This window comes from Chlorocebus sabaeus, chromosome 11, assembly GCF_047675955.1.
Source record: "Chlorocebus sabaeus isolate Y175 chromosome 11, mChlSab1.0.hap1, whole genome shotgun sequence".
Taxonomy (NCBI): Eukaryota; Metazoa; Chordata; class Mammalia; order Primates; family Cercopithecidae; genus Chlorocebus; species Chlorocebus sabaeus.
The window spans coordinates 77,522,810-77,546,494 of NC_132914.1; the positions used below are offsets into that span (position 1 = coordinate 77,522,810).

The 23,685-nt window shown below is 35.5% G+C and overlaps 1 protein-coding gene across 2 annotated transcripts in view; it reads left to right on the plus strand.

Annotated features, from left to right (window-relative positions):
* The window catches only part of OTOGL (otogelin like), a 170,997-nt gene that overhangs the window by 107,128 nt on the left and 40,184 nt on the right, over window positions 1-23,685 (plus strand). For both annotated transcript variants that reach the window (XM_008004119.3, XM_073020969.1), the window contains 11 exons: window positions 3,155-3,322; window positions 5,006-5,284; window positions 8,143-8,260; window positions 10,850-10,929; window positions 11,229-11,297; window positions 15,522-15,595; window positions 18,488-18,665; window positions 18,951-19,093; window positions 19,349-19,372; window positions 19,464-19,556; window positions 21,609-21,798. In XM_008004119.3, coding sequence (XP_008002310.3) covers window positions 3,155-3,322; window positions 5,006-5,284; window positions 8,143-8,260; window positions 10,850-10,929; window positions 11,229-11,297; window positions 15,522-15,595; window positions 18,488-18,665; window positions 18,951-19,093; window positions 19,349-19,372; window positions 19,464-19,556; window positions 21,609-21,798 — 1,416 coding nt within the window. The remainder of the gene's footprint in view (window positions 1-3,154; window positions 3,323-5,005; window positions 5,285-8,142; window positions 8,261-10,849; window positions 10,930-11,228; window positions 11,298-15,521; window positions 15,596-18,487; window positions 18,666-18,950; window positions 19,094-19,348; window positions 19,373-19,463; window positions 19,557-21,608; window positions 21,799-23,685) is intronic.

Genomic DNA, 23,685 nt, shown 5'->3' on the forward strand with positions numbered 1-23,685 from the left:
GGTATAGATGTAAGAAGAGACAGAGAATTATGTTTTTAGTGAAAATACTTGAAGATAGCAGAATTGGAGTCTTTTTGCAAAACTATTTAATGAGGAAGGCACAGGCCTCAAAACCTAATTCAGACAAATAAAGTGATCTAGGGAAGTATCCATTTTGTCAGTAACTGGGCAAACTCTGGATCCATGATGGATGTGTCAGTTAGAATAATAGTTACAGGAAATCTGGGCCAAGCAACCAATCTGAGGCACTTCAGGTGGCTTATTGGAGAAATTTGTCAGCTAGATAATTTCAGAGAAATAGAGATAATGAATTAAAAAGAAAATTGGCATTTTTGATTTTAGTTGTATTTGTTACATTTATAGAAGTTTGATAGAGGAGGCAAATTCAACATTAAAAAATATCTGTGGTAGTTAAAGAAAATCTAACTAAAAATATGTCCTGCTCAAGATCGTGAAGAGACTGCCATACACGTACATGCATACACACACACACACACACAAACACTCACATCAATCTTTGGATTCCATAATTAAAATGTGATTTATTGCCTATTAACAATAACAGAAGCTTTTGTTGTGTTAACTCCTTCCTCTAGATCCTATAATTTAAACTTCAAAATATGTTATTATTTTATTTTATTATCAGCATTTTGCTATTATCAACACTTTCAGAGGAAATTGAAGCAGAGAGAGATTAAATAGCTTTGCCAAATTCACTTAGCCAAAATGTGGCAAACTGGCATTTGTAAACAATTTGCTTCAGGGCCAGTGAGCATGACCTCCATGCTACATGGCCTACTGTATGGTTAATACATCCTAGTTTAGGGATGATCACCGCACATTGTCATCACAGGTTCTACATAATGTACACAGACAACACTCTGAGAAAGTGCTCCAATAACTTCCTCACTCAAAGATTCCTGTCTCACCCAGTTCTGTTATGACAGTCTCCATCTGTGCCTTTGTATTTTCTGGCATTTCTTCTGCAGACTTGTGTACCCAGAAGCAGAATTTTCCATGCATATTGAATCTCTTTACCTCTTGCTACTTGCTACATTTTGCTCTCTGTTAACAAGTCTGCAGTACCTCTAGTGATGGTTCATTCTTCTAATGTGTTACAGAATCCTTCAAACCTGTTCTTCTAGTTTCATTTGTAATACTGTATTGATAATATCAGAGCATGAACATGGGGCATTTGGCCTTCGTGAGACACTGATTGGCTCAGTGGAGTGGCAGATGAATAAATTTCCTATGATCAGAGTAATAGGGAAAGGCATCAATGTGCCAAGGGGAGTTAGAATTTGTAAAAGCAATGCAACAGTGATAGAGTGATAGACGTTGAAGGGGAATATAAAATTGTGATGATTGTGGAAAGTGATAATGAATAGAAAATGATTTTAAATGGTTATTCTTAATTTGTTTCATCCCAAATAAATTTCACAGCCCTTGTAAATTTACCTAGTCCTTTTTGGGCATTTATAGCTGGCATATTTTTCCCTTTCTTTATTTGTTACATCCCAGACACTATGTAATAACATACTTATAAGATACTTATAATATTTAAAGCACATACATAAATAAATAATTGTGATTCTGTAGGAAGAATTCTAAAAAGTAGTAGAAGAATTCAAAGGTTATTGCTGAGATTATTTCAATAATTCTTAGCACAATGATTCTATATAATATCTTTGTGCTCATTCATACGATTTTTACTAAAAATGTAAAGCTTGCATTTGAAATGCTATTTCTGTAGGTGAGGGAGAACTTCAATTTCCTACTAAAAATTGTTTTATGAGTTTTAAGTTCAGAGTAATTTTATTAGATAGGATATGCTTATTTCTGTTTTTAAAGAATCACTGCAGGAAATGATTGCTTTCAGTAGATGGTGGAATTGTACTTCTCCCTGCCAAAAATTAATGATAAGATCAATGACTTTTGTCTCCCAGTTGCTGGCGAAAATAGTCCAGAATCAAGCTACCAATTAACTAAGAGTCAATTCAAAAGCTTTAGGTTTTTATACAAACAGATTTCTCAGATGGCAATTGTCTCTTCAGGTTGCTGTATTAAGGGGCATGTGCAGCAGGGGAGAGGTTTTGTTTTGCTCTCCTTCTCCTTTCTCATTCTTATGTTGAATATTCATAAGGGTGCTTCAAGTCCTCAAGTTGTAATTGTATATACATCTTCTCCATTTTGAATTGTATCTCATTATAATTCACTTATCTTATTATTTGTATATTATTCACATATTTGTACAAATCTACATATTTATACTTTGAAGTATAAAGTGACTTTGTGTCACTTTCCTCTTGTCCATGCTAGAAAGTTAGCCATTACCAGGTAGAGACTATTGCTGTAATTTTCTTGGGTCCTCATGTATTTTCGCTCATGGAGAAACACTGCATTTGTAACATTTGTAACTGTGGTAGTGAGTCTCCTGCAGCCAGGTTGAGAAAAATTGTCCACTGTTTCTGCTCAGCTCCACCTCCATGTGGGGGCAAAGCTGTTTCAGGTTTCTATCTCTATACAGAGTACCAGAGTCCCTAGTGAAGCTCTTTTCCTCATCGTTTAGAAGGGTCCCCAGCTGCTCAATGTGTCCCAGATGATGGGTCAGTGAGGAGAGTACACTTGAAAATAGTGTATCCTCTCAGACTTTTTGTTCTTCTCCTGGTCGTTATGGTGGAAATTTTGGTTCTCCTTCCCCTTTCCTAATTGGAAGACTTCTCATCCCTCCAATGCAATTATCCTTTCCCCTTTATTTAGGCCTGGTCTTAAGTCCTTTAGGGGAAGAAAGTCTTGCCTTTACATTCTTTGAATCTTTTTTCTCCTTCTTCAGCATGTGCTAAGTTAAATTGGCTTTGAGATAAAAATGAGAGGAGAGGGAAAGTAAAATACACCTAGAGCAGTAAGGTTAAACTTTTATGAAACAACTGATCACGTGTATATCAACATTTTACATAACCCACAACACAAACATATACATATACATCATTATGTATATACATCATTATTTTTGAAGAATTTATTTTATTAGTGATAAATTTCTAATTGCACATTATTTTTAAGTATTTTGTTATTAAAACATTTCTTTGAAATGACAGATTGAAATTTTAAAAATCTGTGCCAATTTATAATTCTCTTATTTGTACTTAACTAGGACTTGGAGAAGGACCATATATGTTGGCAAGCTATGGGCAGAGTGGCCTTGTTCTGGGGGTCAATATGACCAGCAGAAGCGTTTTCTCTTTGCCAAGAAGCAGTGTTCATACCAATTTATTTTTTTATTTTATGATCACTCCAGGCCTTTTCAAAGAGAAGGTATCATGTAAGTATAATTGAAAATAAGAGTTTAGCTTTCCATTTACATTTTAAAATTTAGCCACTCAGTAAATATTAATTGAGAATCTAATATGTTTATGGCATTTTTAAAAAGTGCTCTAAGGGATATGAAATAAAATATAACATTGGCACAAGAGCCAGCTTTCTCTTTTGTATACAAAATCATTTCTTTGTTTATTTATTGGCATATATATGTTAGAATGACAATTGTTTGAGTTTTTGGTGTTAAACAAAATATAGCTAAAATTTTCTTAGTATTAGTCACAGAACTTAGTTTGATGTTTTTGAAAAACCATCCACTGATTCTTAACATTTGAAAGGTTTTAATGCCCCCAAAAGTAAAAGTAAATTGTGAATTGATACCAAAGAGGTTCTATATGAAGCGCATAAATCAGAGTGTAGACAGTCATTATGACAGTCTGTTATTCTATTATCCTTAACTGCCTTGTTTGTCCTGATTCCTGGACATGTTCTCAGTGCCCTGAACCTAGTCCTACTTTTACTGGTTTGCACCTGCCGGTCTGTACTGATTGTATCCACCTGGCACCTGTTCTGATTGGTGGTGGTTTCCCTTCTGATCCAGTGATGTTCAGTCTACTTGGAACCATGCATGACATGTTGTATCAGCTTAGGAATTTATTTGTTGGATGAATCATCAGACTTAACTTTCGCTTGTTCTGAGAATGCTCACAATTCTCCAGTTAGAATAAATTATTTCTTTCCTGTAAAAAGAACTCTTTTAGTTCTGAAAACGCCTATCACCATCAAGTTCTAAATTATGTTGGTTACATTTTTTTCTCATATAAAAATTTATTTTATTATTCTTGGCATCTTTTGGTGCTCAGCAGAACTTAAATTTTACAACATGATAAATGCCTTTCAAACCATATTGAATTTGAGAGAACTCTTCATTTTACAATTTTTAATAACTAATGGTTTTACTAGAAAAAATCCAAATGATGTTTAAGAAAATCAGCCTAAAATCATCTCAATTTAAAAACTTTTATTTCATGAGTTTTACAAATATAAGGTAAATGTTCAAAGCTCTAGCTAAAAAAAGGTGATAATTCTTCAATGCTTTGTAAAGCCCAATTGCCCATTAGCCGTTTGATCATCTTTTGGGAAATTGACAATAATGTTGGATAAATAGTCCCTTTTTGGTACAGTAAACTCTCTTTCAAGAACATTCGCTCATTAAAAGAGCCCAGTGATACTGAAATGCAGTTACATCCCTAAATTGATCTATTTCTCTATTCCCTTTTTTATCATCCAATTTACCCGTTTGTAGATTTTGTACGTTTGTAAATGTTAAAGCTTGCCAACACAAATGTATGTCCAATTAATCATTCAATTTCTTGTATAAAATTGTACATTCTGGAGTCCTCATTGACATTTATTTTTTCCCCCAAGGACAAATTATTTAAAAGACAGAAGTTACCAAAGACTGATTTTTTTTTCTTTTTAGTGATATCACTGTTATTCACTGAATTTAAAGTACTACTTTTTTTCTTCTTTCAGGCATCTCCTAATTTATTCTGAAATCTTAGTGATCGGCCCTATGTTTGGCAATTGTGCAGTAGTATTTTGTTTACTTTATAAGTACATTTTGTGATACCAATGTTGATGATCTTCCTTCTTCTGAGAATCTACACTCTTCTATGTTTTACAGCATTGGCACTTGTTTCCTTGGAATCTGCTGAAAGGCCAAACTACTTTCTCTATGTCCATGACAGTGATACTCTTAGCTTGGAGCTGTGGGAGGCAAATTCAGCCTTTCATCGGAGAGCAACATTTTTCCACCATCAGGGCCTCTGGATTCCTGGTTACAGTGCATTTGAATTATACAGCAAGAAAGGCTTTTTCATCATATTCACAGGTGCTAGTGTCAAAGCATCAAAATATGATGATTCTGAAGAATTTAAACATTTAAGTAGCTTCAGCATAGAAGGTATGTTTCCTGAGATCTCCAAAAAGAGAACAAATAGGTAGTTTATATTAGGCAGAATATTTATGTCTTTAATTTAAAAACCATTCTTACTGTATATAAGCAGATGGTTTTATGACCTTAAGTAAGTTTCTTAACCTCTCTACCCCCTAGTTTACTGAACTGTAAAATTGGAGAAATAATAATACCCACTTTATAGGGTTATTGTGAGTGTTGAATAAGTTGATGTACATTGCTTAGAACAATCCTAAATAACCTGATTTATTATTATTACCCCAATTATTACTACCAGTGCTGTCTGGACATTGGAATCAGGGCCCACTCATGTGGCATTGTTGTCTAATGTTTGTATCTACTTTTTCCTTCCTAGGAGGCAAATTCTTATTAATCTGATTCTTAGTGATAAGGACAATATGTTTATCTCTGTCAGTTGGATACAGGGTATCTGTTTCCACTGACCTCTAGAAGATTTATCTAGTTCAGCAGAAGCCTAATCTTACTTCTAGAGAGCCTTTGAGGTCTATAGCTATTGAATTTTCTGAAGTGAGCTTTACTTCTTTATGCAATGTTTAAAAAGTCATGCTTTATTTTCAAAATCCAGGAGGTTGATATCTATCTTGAGTCTCCCCAAGAAATTGTTTCATCCTTGTGAGCCCTCCTAAAGCAGTTCAAGAGAGCAGTTAATTTGCCTTTTCTGTTGAGAGTATATTTCTGCAAGCCCTTCTAATAATGGATTTTAAAAAGCACAAATTGAGCTTCAAAATTTTACCTATCGAATACAGTTCCTGTATGCAAAGGTGCCTAAGTCTGGCAGGAGGTTTTGTGCAAACCCAGATTCCAGAATTCTGCAAGGGTTCTTACTCTGGCAACGAGCTCAGAACAAAGCAAAAGAAGTTCTAATATCTCTACCATTTGCATTATTAGGTGTGGTGCCATACATTCTTTAGTGTGGTGACATACTCACAAAACAAGTCAGGCAAAGGAATTTTACTACTTACAGATAGAAGGCAAGAATCAACAGAAGCCTAGGATTCATGGTGAGCCAGTCCTCTAGGCTCAGAAAAGCCAAGGGTGAACTGAATCTTGTCTGCACATGCTCTATGTTGCACTGCAGTTGAGGGACCCTGAAAGCACTCTGCTCTGGATTTGATACTTCAGGTGCAACTGGAATCACTGAGCACACACTTTGCAGGACATCCTGTTCGGAATGGCAACAGATCCTGGATTGTTTCAGAAGATTCCTCCTTACCTCAGGATAACTTTCAGAATATTTTGCAGTTGTTTTGAGCACTGCAAGTGGGAGAGAGAAAGCAAGGAGAACCAAGGGGAGAGCTGTCCTCCTGCACTGTGCTCTTGAGAAAAGGACCCACTGACACATCTATATAGCGTTCCATAGAGTGGATGTGATTTGCTTACTTCAATTTACCTACATTTGACCTTTCCAGGCCTCTATTTCCCCTCTGCTCTAGAAATCTGTGCTCTTAGAACCAGACCTACTAGTCCTATTTGAGGCTTAGAGAACTGCGGCACATGGCATCATCAGAATATCAGAAGTCGATTTTTGTGGGCTTCTGAAACCTAGGAAACTCCAGGAGCCTATTGTAGTCTTGGAACTAGTCCTCTTTCAGGATACATGGGACCAGTAACTCAAGTTCAGCAATTACTTAAGTCTTTAGATGCATAGATGCTTTCCAAAAAGACTTATTTTCCTTGCTGTAATTTGGAATTGAATTCTGTATCCAGAGTCCAAGAAACATAGCTGCCTCCTGAATTTTCTTTCTTAAGAGGTTCTCTCGTTCAGAGATATCTTTGAACTGCTACAAAAGGACTTCTCTATGCTATGGGAAGGGGAGAGGATTAGCAGACCTTGCAGGAGAAAAACTTCAATCAAGGGAGATTTTAGAACTGTATGCATGTATTTTTCAAATCCGCCCATGTATTTTGTATTCAAAAAATACTTATCTGGTACAAGGCAATGTGCTAAGTTTTGTGAGAAAAACAACAGAATATTCTTCCTAGATTTGAGTTCATGAAATGTGTCTGGTCTTGTCATTTTTTCTAGTTGTTTGAACTTGCCAAGTTTCTTGGCTGCTGTGAGACTCAATTTCCTCATTTATAAATTAGAAATAATATCTACTTAATAGGGTTTTTGCAGGATAAAATAGAATAATGGACAGACAATTACTTTGCAAAAAGTTAAATTCTAAACAAGTGTTTGGTATTATGATGTGAAGACAGATGAAAACCCACTACATGTATATATAGAAAAAGAATGGTTTGAATTTTCCTCAGCCTCCTCCAACCCCTTGCTTTTTTAAATCTTTGGAAGATAGGTGTACATCTAGATATTTAATCTGAGCATGTAATGCTTTGATCACCAAGAAATAACAGTGTTTTTTTCTTCAGTTCTGTCTTTCCTGTAGCATTGTCATCAAAGAAGGGTCAAACTCTAGGAGGGTTCATCTAAGAAATTGTTAGTTTTTGGCCAGGCGCAGTGGTTCACACCTGTAATCCCAGCATTTTGGGAGGCCAAGGCAGGTGGATCACCTGAGGTCAGGAATTCGAGACCAGCCTGGTCAATATGGCGAAACCCCATTTCTATTACAAATTTAAAAATTAACTGGGCACGGTGGCGTGTGCCTGTAGTCCCAGCTACTTGGGAGGCTGAGGCACGAGAATCACTTGAACCCAGGAGGCAGAGGTTGTGGGGAGCCAAGATAGTGCCACTGCACTCAGGCCTGGATGACAGAGCAAGACTCTGTCTCAAAAAAAAAAAAAAAAAGAAAAGAAAAGAAAAGAAATTGTTAGTTTTCAAGCTATGTATTAAATATGCACACAATCTAAACTTTATTTTTTCCCAGAAATCCAGACAGCAGTGCCTTACAGGAGGATGTGTGAATGGAGATATGAACCTTGTGCTACACCCTGTTTTAAAACCTGTAGTGACCCTGAAGCAGTAGCATGCAAATTTCTTCCACCGTAAGTAATGTTTATCAATAAGTGATCAAAGTCCAGCCTTAGCAAATTCTGTTTTCAGTTAATTTTTTCAAGATTTAAAAACAGCCATTCTGAAGTTGTATATGCTATTAATTTCACTTAAATCAAGAAGTAGTTATTGAATGTCTACTATGTGGTCGGCAATCTTCTTGCTGCTGGGGAGACAATGCTGAACAAAATAGACAAGTATTTGCCCTCATGAAGCTTACATACTGTTGGATTGAGCAGAAAATAACCAAACAAAAATGTAAATATATAATGCAACATATTGTTATGGCGGATATGTGTTACAGAGAAAAATAAATGAAGGTGAGGGAGACAGCATAAGGCGTGTGTGTGTGTGTGTGTGTGTGTGTGTGTGTGTGTGTTTGCTAATTAATATTGGTGGTCAGGGAAGAGCACCCTGACAAGGTAACATCTGATCAGAGATCTAAATGTAGTAAAGGGGCTAGCCAGGTGGATATTTGGGGAAGAGTTTTTAATTTGAGAACAGTGCAAAGGTCCTGTAGTGGGAATGTGTTTGGTGTGTTTGAGGATCAGCAAGGAGGTAATAAGTTAGAACAAAGTGAGCAAAATGGAGAGAAGTGGGAGATGAGACCAGATGATAATAGTAGTGGGCAAATCATATAAGGCTTTGTACCTGTTGTAAGGACTTTGCCTTTTACTGTAAGACAGAAGAAATGGCTGTTAATGGTTTTTTGAAAAGTATTGTACAAGGATGGCTGTGGTTTTGACTTGCATCAAACAACTGCAAAATAATTGAGTTGCATAAATATTGATTTTGACTCAAATAAACAACAACTAACTAGACTTTGTCTTTCAGTGATTCAGTAACTTTCATTTTTCTTTTTTCTTCCACTTCACAAAGTTTAGAGGAGAATAAGAATATCATATGCTAGTTAAAAGTTTTATTACTCAACTTCATTTTATGAAATAAACAGTTATGTAAGCTATGCTGTTTATGTTTTAAAAAAATCAATTGTGAAGGAGGTATCCAGGAGATGGCTAAATGTGTTTCATTAAACCTCATTAAGACAGAAGTTAACTTTTCTTGTCTTTAAAAAACGTTTCCTGGATTTGCCTCCAAGAACAAGGGTCTTCTGAGCAGCGTTTACCTTTAATGTCAAGTTAGTTTGTTTTCATCTGGAATGAAACGAGGCCTTCAACACTTTTAGTTCAGATTCTTTACAGACGAGGCAATGGAAATGTTTTTAAAATATTTAAATATATTAGATAAAACTGCTAGTATATTCTAGAGGCAGACGAGCAAGCCTTTTTATAGCAATATCTGCATGAATTCTCTGTAGTATGTATTAATATAATAATTAGAGTTGGTTGCACCTGAAGGATTATATTTTTTTCCTTTGATTTAGAATAAATTGAACTCTGAGCCTTAACTGGACATAGAAAAATGCCTTCTCAGTCATTATTTTGTCTCCATTCCTTTAGCAGAAAAGCATTCTCATGTTCCTTCCTGTCTTTGGCCCACAACATGGCCTCTTGAAATTTGAGACTCTTCCTTGGCTTCTGTGCTCTAAACAAGGACTGGGGATTCTTACCAAGGCCAGATATCCTAGGGCTTGAAATAGAATCTCTTCAGCCTCTTATACAACCATGTCCTTCCAGAGCACTGCCCCAGATTTGGGCACAGGTCCTAATATTCTTGAAAACTATAGCTTCTGCTCCTTCCTTTCCCTGTTCTCAAAAGAACTACAACCATGTTCATCCCTTCCACCTAGAGATCACTAATATCTTTTCAGTGAGTTTAGGATTAATAACAGGCAGGGAGACCACTGAAGATGCTGTATTTGTTCTACAAACACCATCAAGGCAAGGATAATGTCAAAGAACATGCCAATCTGCTTGGACGTGAGGGGAGTATAAGAGTGGAAAGCAACAGTGCAATCAATACAGGTTGAAATCTCAATAAACTGGCAAGGTGCCAGGGTTTATGCCTATAATCCCAGCACTTTGGGAGGCTGAGGCAGGCTCATTGCTTGAGCCCAGGAATTCACGATCAGCCTGGGCAACATGACGAAACCACATCTCTACAAAAAAATAGAAAAAATTAGCCAGGCATGGTGACACATGCCTGTAGTCCCAGCCACTCAGGAAGCTGAGGTGGGAAGATCACCTGGGCCCAGGAGGATGAGGCTGCAGTGAACCAAGATCACGTCACAAACTGCAGCCTGGGTGACAGAGTGAGACCCTCTCACAAACAGCAACAACAACAACACCTTAATAAATTATTCTTCCACATTTCCACTGACTCATGGAACATGGCCTTAGTGTGCCCCAGACATAAGTGTATGGTTCTAATATTCTGTGTTCAAGTTCTGCCTTAATCTTAATGCTATTCTCTTATCATCCTCTAGCTTGTGATTTTATAAAATGAAATATAATGGGTTGGTAGCAGATGGAGCAGTTCTTAGTGCTTGACAAGGGTATATAGAAGCATTTTAGGAAGAATATATCTTAGTTACATATGTTAAATATAGTCCTTTTTTTTTTTTTTTTTTTTTGGTATTTCAAACTTTTTCTCATGTTGATTTACCCTTTTTCCATGTTAAGGGTTGAAGGATGCTTGCCCTACTGCCCTAAAAATATGATCCTTGATGAGGTCACCCTCAAGTGTGTTTATCCAGGAGACTGTAAGTGTGAACCTTGCTTAATTTACTCTGAAAAATGATACGCTTGCATATTTTTTCTCTGAGGCAAGTGGTTGTAAACAAGTTTTAGACAGACAACTCTCATAAGATTATTCTTCAATGTCTCTTACATAGCTTTTTTTCTAATTACTTTTTAAATCATGTAGATCTTCCACTAACATCTTTCCTGCCTTCTCTTTTCCAAAACATTTTCCTTGATGCTAAAGAGCCCTGTATGAAATATGTGGGTGTCATTTTAAGCAAATACAGTTTTAAAAAGAGCATCTAATGTTTCTTTGTAGGTATACCTGTGATTCCCACAGAACCAACATTAATGCCACCAGCTAAGCCAACTGTGCCCATGTTTACAGGTATTGTTACAATTTTAGATAACAAAAGTAACACTATGTAATTTAAGTGTTGGCACACTTATCACAGCTGCTATTGTTAATACTATTCTATGGGCTAGAAAACCCAGCAGTCACTTTTGCTTCATTAAGCTTATCCATTGGCTCAGCAAGCCATGTTTTCTAGAAGTTCTGGCCTCAAAGGATTCTTCTGCCTGAGCCCCCCAAGTGCTGGGATTACAGGAATGAGCCACACCGCACTGGGCTGCATGCCTCATTTTCTGAATGGTTTCTGCATTTGGTCCACCTCATTCTTTTCAGTTTGTGTAGATTCCTTGGACTTCCTTCATATCTAAAAACCTAAATTCTACTCTTAGGTTTGATTAAATCCCACCTAGATTTTCACAGTGATTAAATTGGCTCTAATGAAACATAGACACAAATCAGGGTTTTCTTTACTGCGTCCATTTCCATGTTTGCGTTCTGTCTCAGGCTCTGGAGGAGGCATTCTGGGCTCGTAACCTTGCTTTCCTCCCGCACTGTGAAACTTGCCTCAGGGAAGGATTTAATAAATCCACTCACAGTGAGGTTCAACAAACTTAAGGCATTATTCCTCAAGGTATTATAATGTAGGTCAAGTTCAGATATTTATTCTTTCAATTTATTTGACAAGCTTTAATTGCACACCAATTCTACCTGGCACTGTCCTGGCCCTCAGTGAGGAGGTATGATAAACAAGTCATAGCTCCTAGCCTAAAACTGCTGATAGACCAGAGGCTATTGCAATCTTATAACAGGGGTAAATACAAGCAGCCCACAGGAGGGCCATCATATTTATTTTGGAGGTGTGGTGTCAGAGGTTAAACGAAGACAGGAATTGGATAGGCTAAGAGAAGGGGGAAATATGTTCCTATTAGAAGGACAGCATGTGCAAAGTCTGGAAGTGAGAGAGAATATGTCACATGAAGGAATCTTAAGCAGGTCCAGTGTATCTTGAATGTGCAGTTTGAGGGGAATTGTGCTGAAAGATAGAGTAGAAGAGATTATCAGGGGTAGGTCACAAAGGACTCATGGTAGGAAACTGGATTTTTAAAAAGGTATTAATAGCCTCACTATAACCATCGCTAGTAACACTGCTTCTCTGGTTAGCTACCATTTGAGTACTAATTATATGCCAGGTATTGGATTAAGCATTTGAGTACTAATTATATGCCAGGTATTGGATTAAGCATTTAGCATACATTTAATCCTGAAAAGAGCCCTATGAGAGAGGTGTTACCCTTGTAAAGATGAGGAATTACTATACTGTTGTGAAATTTTAGGCATCAGTGAATTTAGTATAATTTAGAGCATGCTGTGGGAGAGGGTGGAGGTACTTCACCTACATCATTCAGTTTATAAGGGGAATAAGTCTGTGAAATAAGATTGCATGTTTTAATATCTGGGGCATAGACTGTTAATTATTCTAAGTATTGCTCTCTACTTTGAGCTCTCTTATATCCCCCAAATTAATATTCAACATATATCTGAAATGTGTAAAATGATTTATACCACCACAATCTATATGCAGAGAACACAAACTATATTTCATTACCCTCAAAGATAAGAAAAATAAAGCTATTTCTACGTCTATTTGCAGATGTCACGATCTTAGGTTATTCTAAGGGATCTGCTCAAACCTATTAGCAATATCATATGAGTTCAGCAAGGTTGCAGAATACAAGAGCAATACACAAAAATCAATTGTATTTCTATATACTAGCCATGCACAATCTGAAAATGAAATCAAGAAAACAATTGCATTTATAGTAGTATCAAAAAATAATAAAATGCTTAGAATATATGTAGCAAAAAAAAAGTATAAACTAGTACAATGAAAGCTATAAAACGTTGATAGAATTAAGAAGCTGAAGAAATTCCATATTCATGAATTGGTAGAGTTGTTAAGATAGCAATACTCCCAAATTGTATTTATAGACACAATACAATCCCTATCAAAATCCCAGCTACTTGTATGCAGAAATTGATATTAACCCTAAATACATATGGAAGTACAAGGAACCTAGAAAAGCCAAAACAATCTTGAAAAATAACTAATTTGGAGGACTCATACTTCCAGTTTCAAGACATACCACAAAGCTGTAGTTATCAAGACAGCTTGGCCATTGTAAATCCACACCCAGATAATGTTTGTAAGCCTTTGATGATTTTAGATAACAGTGAACTCCTTCACTGTTAGGACCACTGAACTTCCCAGTCATTATAATTTTTTTTACTTTTTTTTTTGAGATGGAGTCTTGCTCTGTCACTCAGGCTGGAGTGTAATGGCATGATCTTGGCTCACTGTAACCTCCACCTCCCAAGTTTAAGCGACTTTCCTGCCTCATCCTCCCCAGTAGCTGGAACTACAGGCGTGCACCACCATGCCCAGCTAATTTTTGTATTTTTAATAGAGACAGGGTTTCGCCATACTGGCCAGGCTGGCCTTGAACCCCTGGCCTCAAATGATCTGCTCACCTTGGCCTCCCAAAGCTCTGGGATTACAGGTGAGACCCACCACGCCTGGTCAGAAATATTAAAGTTTTTAAAATGTCATTGTGGTATGCTGAATAATGGCCCTTCAAAGATGTCACTCTCTTAGTCCCCGGAATTTTTGAATATATGACCTTATATGGCCATACATGTGGCTAAATTAAGGTGCTGTCTGGCTTATGCCTGGATCATGAAATGAGGAAATTATCCTGGAATATTCATGAGGCACCAATGTAATCACAAATGTCCTTATAAGAGAGAGTCAAGAGAGTTGGAGTCAGGGAAGGTGATGTGACAACAGAATCAGAGGAAATAAGGGGAAAGGAAGGGAAGGAAGAAGAGGAAGAGAGAGAGAGATTGATTTGCAGATTTCGTGCTATCATTTTGAAGTTAAAGGAAGGGACCATGAGCCAAGTCCATGTAGTTCATAGAAGCTGGAAGAGACCAGGAAGCAGAGTCTCCCTTAGAGCCTCCAGAAGGAATGCAGTCCTACTGATAGCTTGATTTTAGGACTTATTTTGTTTAAAAATTAATTAATTAATTTTAAAAATTGACAAAGAAAAATTGTATATATTTATTGTGTACATGTTGTTTTGAAATATGTGTGCATTGTGAAATGGCTACATTGAGCTCCAAAACAGCTAATACACTGGTGTTGTTTTAAGCCACTAAATTTGTGGTAATTTATTACAGCAGCAATAGGAAACTAATGAGGTCATTTTTAAACACTATCAACTCTGGGCACTGCAATTACGGCTGAGAATAGTTTCAGCCATTCGTTGTGGCTCTTCTGTAATCTTTCGGACTGAATATTTTAGAGAGAGCTCTGATATTGGCACCTTAGAAGGTGCCTCACAGATGTGTTTACCCATCACATCTCCTGTTTTCATGGGTCACCCCTAAACCACACCCATCAACTAGGGTCTCCGCATGGTCCACATCAGCATTTATTCTGCTCGCAAGGAACACATTCTCAAGGTTCACCAAAATCAAGGGGTCAGCCTCATTACTTATTTTCAAAATGTAACAAAATTTTTAACTCCTGAGGAATGGTTAGTGATACTATTAATATTTTTTTTACCTGTTCACACAATTGTGTTGACACCATTAAGAAAGTGAAGGTAGGCCGGGCGCGGTGGCTCATGCCTGTAATCCCAGCACTTTGGGAGGCCCAAGCAGGCGGATCACGAGGTCAGGAGATCGAGAGGAGGCCATCCTGGCTAACAGGGGGAAACCTGGTCTCTACTAAAAATACAAAAAATTAGCCAGGCCTGGTGGCGGGCGCCTGTAGTCCCAGCTACTTAGGACACTGAGGTAGGAGAATGGAGTGAACCCAGGAGGCGGAGCTTGCAGTGAGCTGAGATCTCCTCACTGCACTCCAGTCTGGGCGACAGAGCTAAACTCTGTCTCATAAAAAAGAAAAAAAGAAAGAAAATGAAGGGGTTTATAGAATGGTGATTAAAAGCCAAATTTCTGAAATCGGAATTCATTTCCAAGTTCAAATTCTGTCTCTGCCACTTAACAGCCTTACTTCTCTACAGCTTAGTTTGTTCATCTGTAAAATGTTGATACTATTATTACCAACACCACAGGATTCTAGGAAGGAATACGTGAAATAATCTATATAAAATTTCTTAGTACAGTTTCTGTCACATATCAATTCCATACAAGATAAATACATTCCACTAATGAGGATTACCTTTTCATTTCTGACAGTTATGGAAATGATTACTCCATCAGAAATCACTGTGTTTGATATGCTAACACCAACTACAGGCTTGGAATGTGAGGTATGACTGAGCAATATCTTCCAGCTCTTTGTCATTTCCATATATCATCCACTCAAATTACTGTGTCAATGTCCAAATGCTACTAAACTTTTTTTTTGGTATGTTCTCTAGTCTATCCTTGCTAAAAGATTATAAGAAATATGCATTTCATTGGAACAATTGTAACTGATAAGATATTTCTTATTAATTAGCTTCTAGTCACACTAAGAAAAACAAAATTGAAATAAGATCTTAAGTCTTAACTGTTATTCCTTAATAAAGAGTTATCTAGTATGGATTTATCCGTGAATCAGGCATTCATAAAATATTTATTAAGCATCTACTCAATGTCAGTCACTGTGCAAGATGTTAAACATACACTGGTAAGCGGAAAAGGTAAAAGTCATTGGCTCCTAGAGCTAGTAGTTTTCTCTCCTAAGACTTGGGCAGAGATCTTCTTATTTCAAATATACCATTTGCTTTGATAAACTAATTATTTATTCAAGCAATATTTATTTGGCACCATTTCTGGCCAGGCACTATTCAGATCCTACGGAAAAAATATAAAAGTAGGCAAACATTTCTGCCTTTCCAGAGTTTACGTTCTATTGGAATTTCTGAGATAGCCCATAAGCAAAATAAATGAAGTTATATAAAATGTCAGAGGTGCTGGTCAGGAGAAAAATAATACTATTTTTAATAAGATGGTTGGAAAATCTTCTCTGATAAGGTGACCTCTAAGCAAACAATGTGCAAATTTGAGAGAGTGAACCCATGTAGAGGACCGGGGCAGCAAAGTTCCAGGTAGAGGGACCAGCAAGTGCAAAGGCTTTGAGGCAAGAATGTACCTACTGTATTAAAAGAATGACAAGGAGACAAGTAATAAGAAAGGAATAAAATAGTAGACAATAAAGTAGATTATGTTAGACCTTGTATTGTAAAGACTGTGGCTTCTGTTCTAAATGACTTGGGAAGGTGCTGTATATTTTTGAGTCAAGGAATTACACCATCTGAGTAGTTTCAAGATCATTTTGGCTGGTGTATTGTGGGTAAGGTGTAAGGAGACAATATAACTGGTTAGGAGGCTATTGTAGGAATTTAGGCCAGAGATGATGATGGCCTGGTTCAGGTGATAGCAGTGAAGATGGTGAGAAGTACCTGGATCCTGGATATATTTTGAAGGTAGAGGCCACAGACCTTACTGAAAGATTAGATGTGAAGTGTGAGTAAAAGGGAAGCCTTCTAAAACTTTTGCTTTCAGCAACTAAAGGGCTGGTGTCAACTAGGATGGAGGAATCATGGGTAGTGAATGTCTGGAGTGGGTATAATCATGAGTTTACTTTTGCCATGTGAAGCTTGAGATTCCTGACAGACAGCAAAAAGCTGTGGTCATACAGATTTGGCGGACATACATGGAGTATACATAGGTCATGCTAAGAAAAACTTTTGGGAATTCTCATCAGATAAATGGTATGAGACTGGGTGAGATAATAAAGGGAGTACAGATAGAGAAGTGAAAAGGGCCACTGCAACTTTCATAGGTTGAGAGAAGATGACAGACATGCAAATAATGTTAACCAGAGAAATAGGAGAAAATGTAGGAGGCTGCAGGTGATCTGAAATCTAAGGAAAAAAATATTATAAGGAAGGTGGAGTAATAAGCTATACTGAATGTATTAATAGGTCTGAGATGAGGTCTGAGAACTGATCATTGGATTTAGCAAGGTGAGTTGTTGGTGACCCTGTTAAAAAGAGTTTCAGTAGAGTGGTAGGTCTAAAATCCTTTGGGTGGTTTAGATGTCTGTGAGGTTTTCTTGTAATTGCTTTCATTTTTCTGGCTAAATGAAAAGCAAGGTCAATACCTGAGAAGTGATACAACTTTCACAGAGAAAATTTTGGAAAATTGGACTCTTAAATTTTGAAGTGCTCACTTAAGAGTCTTATTATTTAGAAAATTAGTAATTTCTCTTAACCTTATTTTTAAAATCATATATTATATTGGAATGATAGAAACTGATCCAAAACATTTAGGGAGAAGCAAATAAAAAAAGATACTTTATTAGTGTATGGTATGTAATAGGTGGTAAATAGTTGTTAATTTTTGTTCTGAAATCCCCAGACATGCAGTAGAGTATTGGTCAAGAGTACAGATTCCTGAGTAACAATGCCTGGACTGAGATGCTGTCTCTACTATATTCTATCTGTGGGACCTTGGGTAAATTACTTTAACCCCCACACTGTTAACTCATCTATAAAATAAATATTGAATAATAGTATCTACCTTAGAGGGTTATGAGAATGAAATGGGTTAATTAGAAAATGTCTAGTTTAGCATTGCTATAATTATTACCATAATTTAAATGGAATGTGATTTATAAACTTTGAAACACCTACCACTTATTTATTTATTATTTGTTTACCTAGACATTTTGAGTTACATATAAAATTAATTTATGATTATACAGTCTAGGTACTGTCAAACTGATGTTATATATAAATTTTAAATGAAATATTTAGATAGTATTAAGTTGTGATTTTTAAGTTGACATTAATGGAAGTTATATTCATAGGCTAGCTTTACACAACATAATGTGAAAGGTCAGCTGTCATTTTATAAATTTGCTTGCAAAAAAACTAGGGAATTTAGGAGAACATTGTTTTCTTCAGATGTTCGAATATATGGGTAATCTAATACCCAATCAATATTAAGATAAGGCTTAAATTAAATACCTATTGAATATTATAGAAAGGGTACATCAATAAGAAGTTGTAGTGAAATTTTAATTCTTTATCTTTCAAAAGTTTTTATATTTAATAAATGTACACATGGGCAATATTAACATGAAATTTAAAAATCAATTAAAAACATTAATTGAGAATGGAAAAAAAACCCTAATCTTTTTTTATTAACAGCCTCAGCAATTTGATCCTGTTTATAATTGTAGCCAATACGTATGCCTTAATATGGAATGGCAGTTATACAACTGGTCTCTTAATTGCCCAAAGGAGGTGAAAATGCCTGACTGTGGTTTCCGAGGAAGGCCAGTTCAAGTGAACAGTGATATCTGCTGCCCTGAGTGGGAATGTCCTTGTAAGTTTGCATTTCTTAAGTGATGGTCTTTTTTTGTTTTTTTCCAATCTGGAGAGAGTGTTACTTTTTTGAACCTTTCACCTCATCGAGCCAAAGTTATTGTTTTTGAGTTTTCTTTATTTGATTTATGATTTTGGCTCAGAGTATATAACAGTATAGTATATATATAGAATATATGTTGTCAGACATAACAAGGCTAATTTAACAGATTTTTTTAAAAAGAACAATTATTACTGAAAATGCAGATAGTTAATAGACTAAATCCACTTTCCACCATTTTTGTAGGTCGGTGTTCCATGTTGTCAGAACTGAGCATTATTACGTTTGATGGAAACAATGCAGCATTATATAGCATGGCTTCTTATATCTTAGTAAGAATTCCTGGTGAAATTATAGTTGCTCATATTGAAAAATGTTCCATGAATCAGGTGGGTCATAATTCATTTTTGCAGTCATTTTGTTATAAATCTATAGCTGATGTCTATTACAACATCAAGGATTCTCATAGGAGGAGGGACCTCAAGAACTCACTGAGATACTGAGATCGGTCTTCTGATAATGCTTCAGAAACACTTCTGAAAACCTTTCATATCAATCTATTTAGAGGCATATAATATGAATCCAAATAATGTTTTAAAAAGTCAAATAATGCATTTAAAAGTATTTTCTTTATTTTTTTCCAGAATGGAAAATCCTTAAAAAAGCTAGTGAGTATTTGCAAAGTGTTTAGTACATTCATTCTGTTTGTCACTACAATTATGTTTAACTCCATAAAGTTTTAATTTTTTTCAAATTAAGGCTCCCTCTGGAAGAATCTCTGGACTTTGTTTTAAGAAGTTAAATGTGACAACATCCATACATAAAATAATTGTCAATCGGTTAGCAAGAAAGGTAAGAACACAAAGTTAAAAGTTTTTATCACATTAGATGAAAATAAATTATATAAACAGTTATTTCCAATAAGAGGGAAAATTAAGCATATCAATGGAATTTAATTGTTATTATATATACTAATCGTTTCATGGACAATATAAAATGTGTTTCTTAATATTATATTTTCTCTCAATAATGTGCCAGTTATTGTAAATATTTTCCCCTGTGAGGTTAACTGCAGGAACCATGTTAAATACACTAGCGACTGGTGAGATAATGTGATTGGCCAGTCCTCTTTGTGTCAGAGTTAATATCACGTTTCAAATCAGACAGAGTGGAAAAGATATGAAGGAGAGGGATGATAATGTTGAAAAGTATAGTAGCCAAGAACACCAGAATAAAGACCGTTAAGAACAGATGGAAGGAGTGGATTTGAAGTATTGACATAATTAAGTTTTTGGTAAAAATAAGATAGCTAAAATAAGAAAAAATATGAAAAAAAAATTTAACTTTTTTGAAATAAATTGAAGAAGCACAATGCATTATAAAAAAGCAATGCATTATAAAAAATGAAAGGAGCCTTTCTGGTTTTACAGGAAAAACTCTTATCCCATATGTCTGCCAAACAGGAGTAAGTTATGAACTCAGTGTTTCACTCAGTTCTAAGTTATTCTCTCTAAAATATGAAAAAAAATGTGTAAAGATTTTTCTTAATATGGCTGAGGTACTATGCACTTTCTGGAAATAATTCCACCTGTTAGCATAGGTCCATAGATTCTAGACTGAAAATAATATTAAAATGAGCCTAAAAATGTAAGAAGATATTTAAAAGGTTTAATTAAGTAAAACAAAATATATAAATAAGGTACTTTTTAAAAATGGTAGCATTTGCATATACGTTTGAGTTTGGTGAGGTTGATATACTTACAGGAAGTGGGTGAGAAGTAAACACAAAGCTGGTCAGTGTCATTATTTGTAGCATTTGGGTGGAAGGACTTATTTTTGACCCCAGATGAACTCATCACCGGTCATTCACTGGTCAGGCACTGTATTTAGCTAATGATGAGTTATATTTGAAAATCACTTAGTGAGAGTTTAACATGATAAAACCACATAGGTCTTGATCTCAAGTAACATATACTTGTGCATGATTTGCATAATGTAATTATCTGCTGATTAGAAAGCAAGAGGAGGTACAGTGATAGAATTATGACCAAGATATCATAGAAATAAAAAGAAGAGTAACTTAATGTTTTACAGTTTATAGGTGGGTCGAACAGGTCTTTTTTGGAGGAGGTCACACTTAAGATAAATCTTAAAGAACAAGTAGAAAGAAGAGAAAGAGAAAGTATGTTTCAGCTCAAGGACAACAGTATGAACAAGATATAAAAATGAGAAATTGAATGGTTGGTGAGGCATAGCTTCGAGAAATTTGCTGCTAGTTACAGCTCATGGCTTCATGTCATTGCCATTATTTAAAGCACTATTTTTCAAAGTATAATCATTGGATTACCTACATTAGTATCACCAAATACCTGTATAGACTGTCTATGCTTATTTAGTACATGCTAAAAATACAGTCTATAATCCAATGCAAACCTGGAAAGTTGAATCACTGGGAATCTTGATCTTTAACAAGCCTGACAGATGATTGTTATGAACATTGCAGCTAAGCAAATAATGATTTAGCAGATCAAGGAAAGAATCCAGATTAAGAAAAACGTCCGGAAAATAACATTATTATCTTAAATTCATATTAGAAGGATGGTGTTGTTAATATAAACATAAATTGAAGGAAACAGACATAAAAGCATACATAACATAAAACAGTTAAATTTTGAGGAAAAATGAAAGGCAATGACATTAGAACAAATATTGACTAGAGCAAGGCACAGCAAAGGAACAATAAAAGAACTTAAAGGTTCTGAGAAGTTGTGGCAGCAGTAAGAAATACTTTTTTTTAAATTAAAAAACAGTTTACATTAAATCAGAATAAAAGAATAATCTATATTCTCCTAATTTGTATATTTAAGTAAACATTTCTTAACAGTTGTATTTATGTTATTCTAGGTAGAAGTGGATTCCCTTGTTGTACCTTTGCCATTTTCAAGTCAGGAACTGTCCATAGATGATTCTGGTTCAATGTATGTAATTACTACTCCAGCTGGACTAATCATAAAGTGGTCTCATCTTACAGGAATCATAGACATTCATTTTGGCCTCCGATTTAACTTGTCATCCTCCACAGAAGGACTTTGTGGTGAGTGCTGCCCTTCAAATCTTGATTTTTGTCTGTTATTATTATTATTTTTTCTATTCACGCTATACCATTTTGGGCCCTGTTGCCCCATTTTTCAGATTTGAGATGTGATATTAACTTTCAGTTCCCATGTAAATACTGAAGGAAGCAATGATTTTCCCATAAATGTGCTAGGAAGCAGGAAATAACACTTCAATTTGGGTATTTTATGAAAATATATGCTTACTGCTATTACTACGATGCTGTTTGTGTTTCCACTAGCTCGTCTTTATTAGGCATTAATGAAGAAGCATCAGGCATTATTTTACATATTTTAATTCACTTAATTTTAAGATCTAGTAAGTAGATAATAGTGTTATTTCAATTTATAAGTGATACAAATGAGGTGTAGAAAGTTTAAAGGCTTGTGTATCTTTGTTTCCTCTTAATTTTTTTAAAAGTTTGAAATCAGAGAAAACTCGTTTAAGTCATCTTGAAAGAACACAATGTTCAGAATATTTGTCCTAGTCTTATCATGAAATGCAAGGCTTAGATATACCATTACATCTAGGTTTAATATTGTAATATATTATGCAGATATATAAAGAGTTTTAAGTCAAAGGAAACAAATTAGAAATATCTGTAGGTACATAATGAAATAAAAAGAGTACCAGCTCTGGTGTCTGCTAGAAAGTTGAACACAGGTTATTATCTTTACAGCTTTGTGCTCTTAAGAGAATGTCAGTTTCCTCATCTTTAAAAGGGGACAGTAATGTCTATTTTCAAGATTGTTTGGATTACATGTGAAAGTTAATGTAAACACAACACAAAAATACACACAGTCAATAAATGTTGGTTTAGTACAAATATATCTATTTTTAATCTCAGTAAATATTAATTAAACAAAAGTTTATGGATCACCTTCTGTGTATCTGACATTACGCTTGATGCTGACAACTCAAAAATGAGTGGCTAAGTCCTTGCCCTCAACAAATTACACAAAATATCTACATTTCCTGTTTTAAAATGTAAACATTTATTGGAAATTTTTGCTAAAATGGTTTTCTTAGTTCCTCACTTGTTTACAGCATGCTAAACATAGCATAAATTTCTATGGTGACTTAAGGTTATTATTTGGAAATAAGCATTATTGAGTATATACTTAATTTAGTATATATATGTACTAAATCAGTAGTTATTATTAAGTAATACCCGAGACTGAACATGTATGTTTTCTCCTATAACTTATCACTGTTGAAGGGTATTATTTCTGTTTGATTTTTATGTTTTTTATCCTTCTCTACTATTAGCTCTTGCTTTTATGTAGACAGCCACTCGGCTAGCTGAATTCTTAACTAAGTGCTGCAGAGAGAGGGCTAGGATCACCTTTTTGCTAACCAGGGCTCATTCCCTAAATTCCTTGACCTCCACAATGAGAGAAGTATGCTTAATTAAAGGGAAATCTGGGTGCTGTCAGGATCACTAGACTGGGTGCTGGCTGAAAAGCTTCTGGTGAGTAAGACTGTTATCCAAACAGAGTCTGAACACTGGAACGAGAGGCTTATATTGACATCTCATTCTACACAGCACTATGAAGTCTGGAGTGGTGACTGAAGTTGCAGTGAAAACATATTTTTACTTGCAATTGCCTTTCTGTAGAAAAGTTTAGACTTAAAAAACAGCTGCTTTACAATGTAGTTCACTTAATTTATTTAAATGTTTAATTGCACATAGTACCCTGTGTATTTACAGAAGTGAGGCATTGCCACCTTTATTCATCCTGATATATCTCCTTGGGTGTGGGGAAAAGAAAGAGAGATCGGACTGTTAATGTGTCTATACAGAAAGAAGTAGACATAAGAGACTCCATTTTGTTCTGTATTTAAGATGCTGTTAATCTGTAACCCT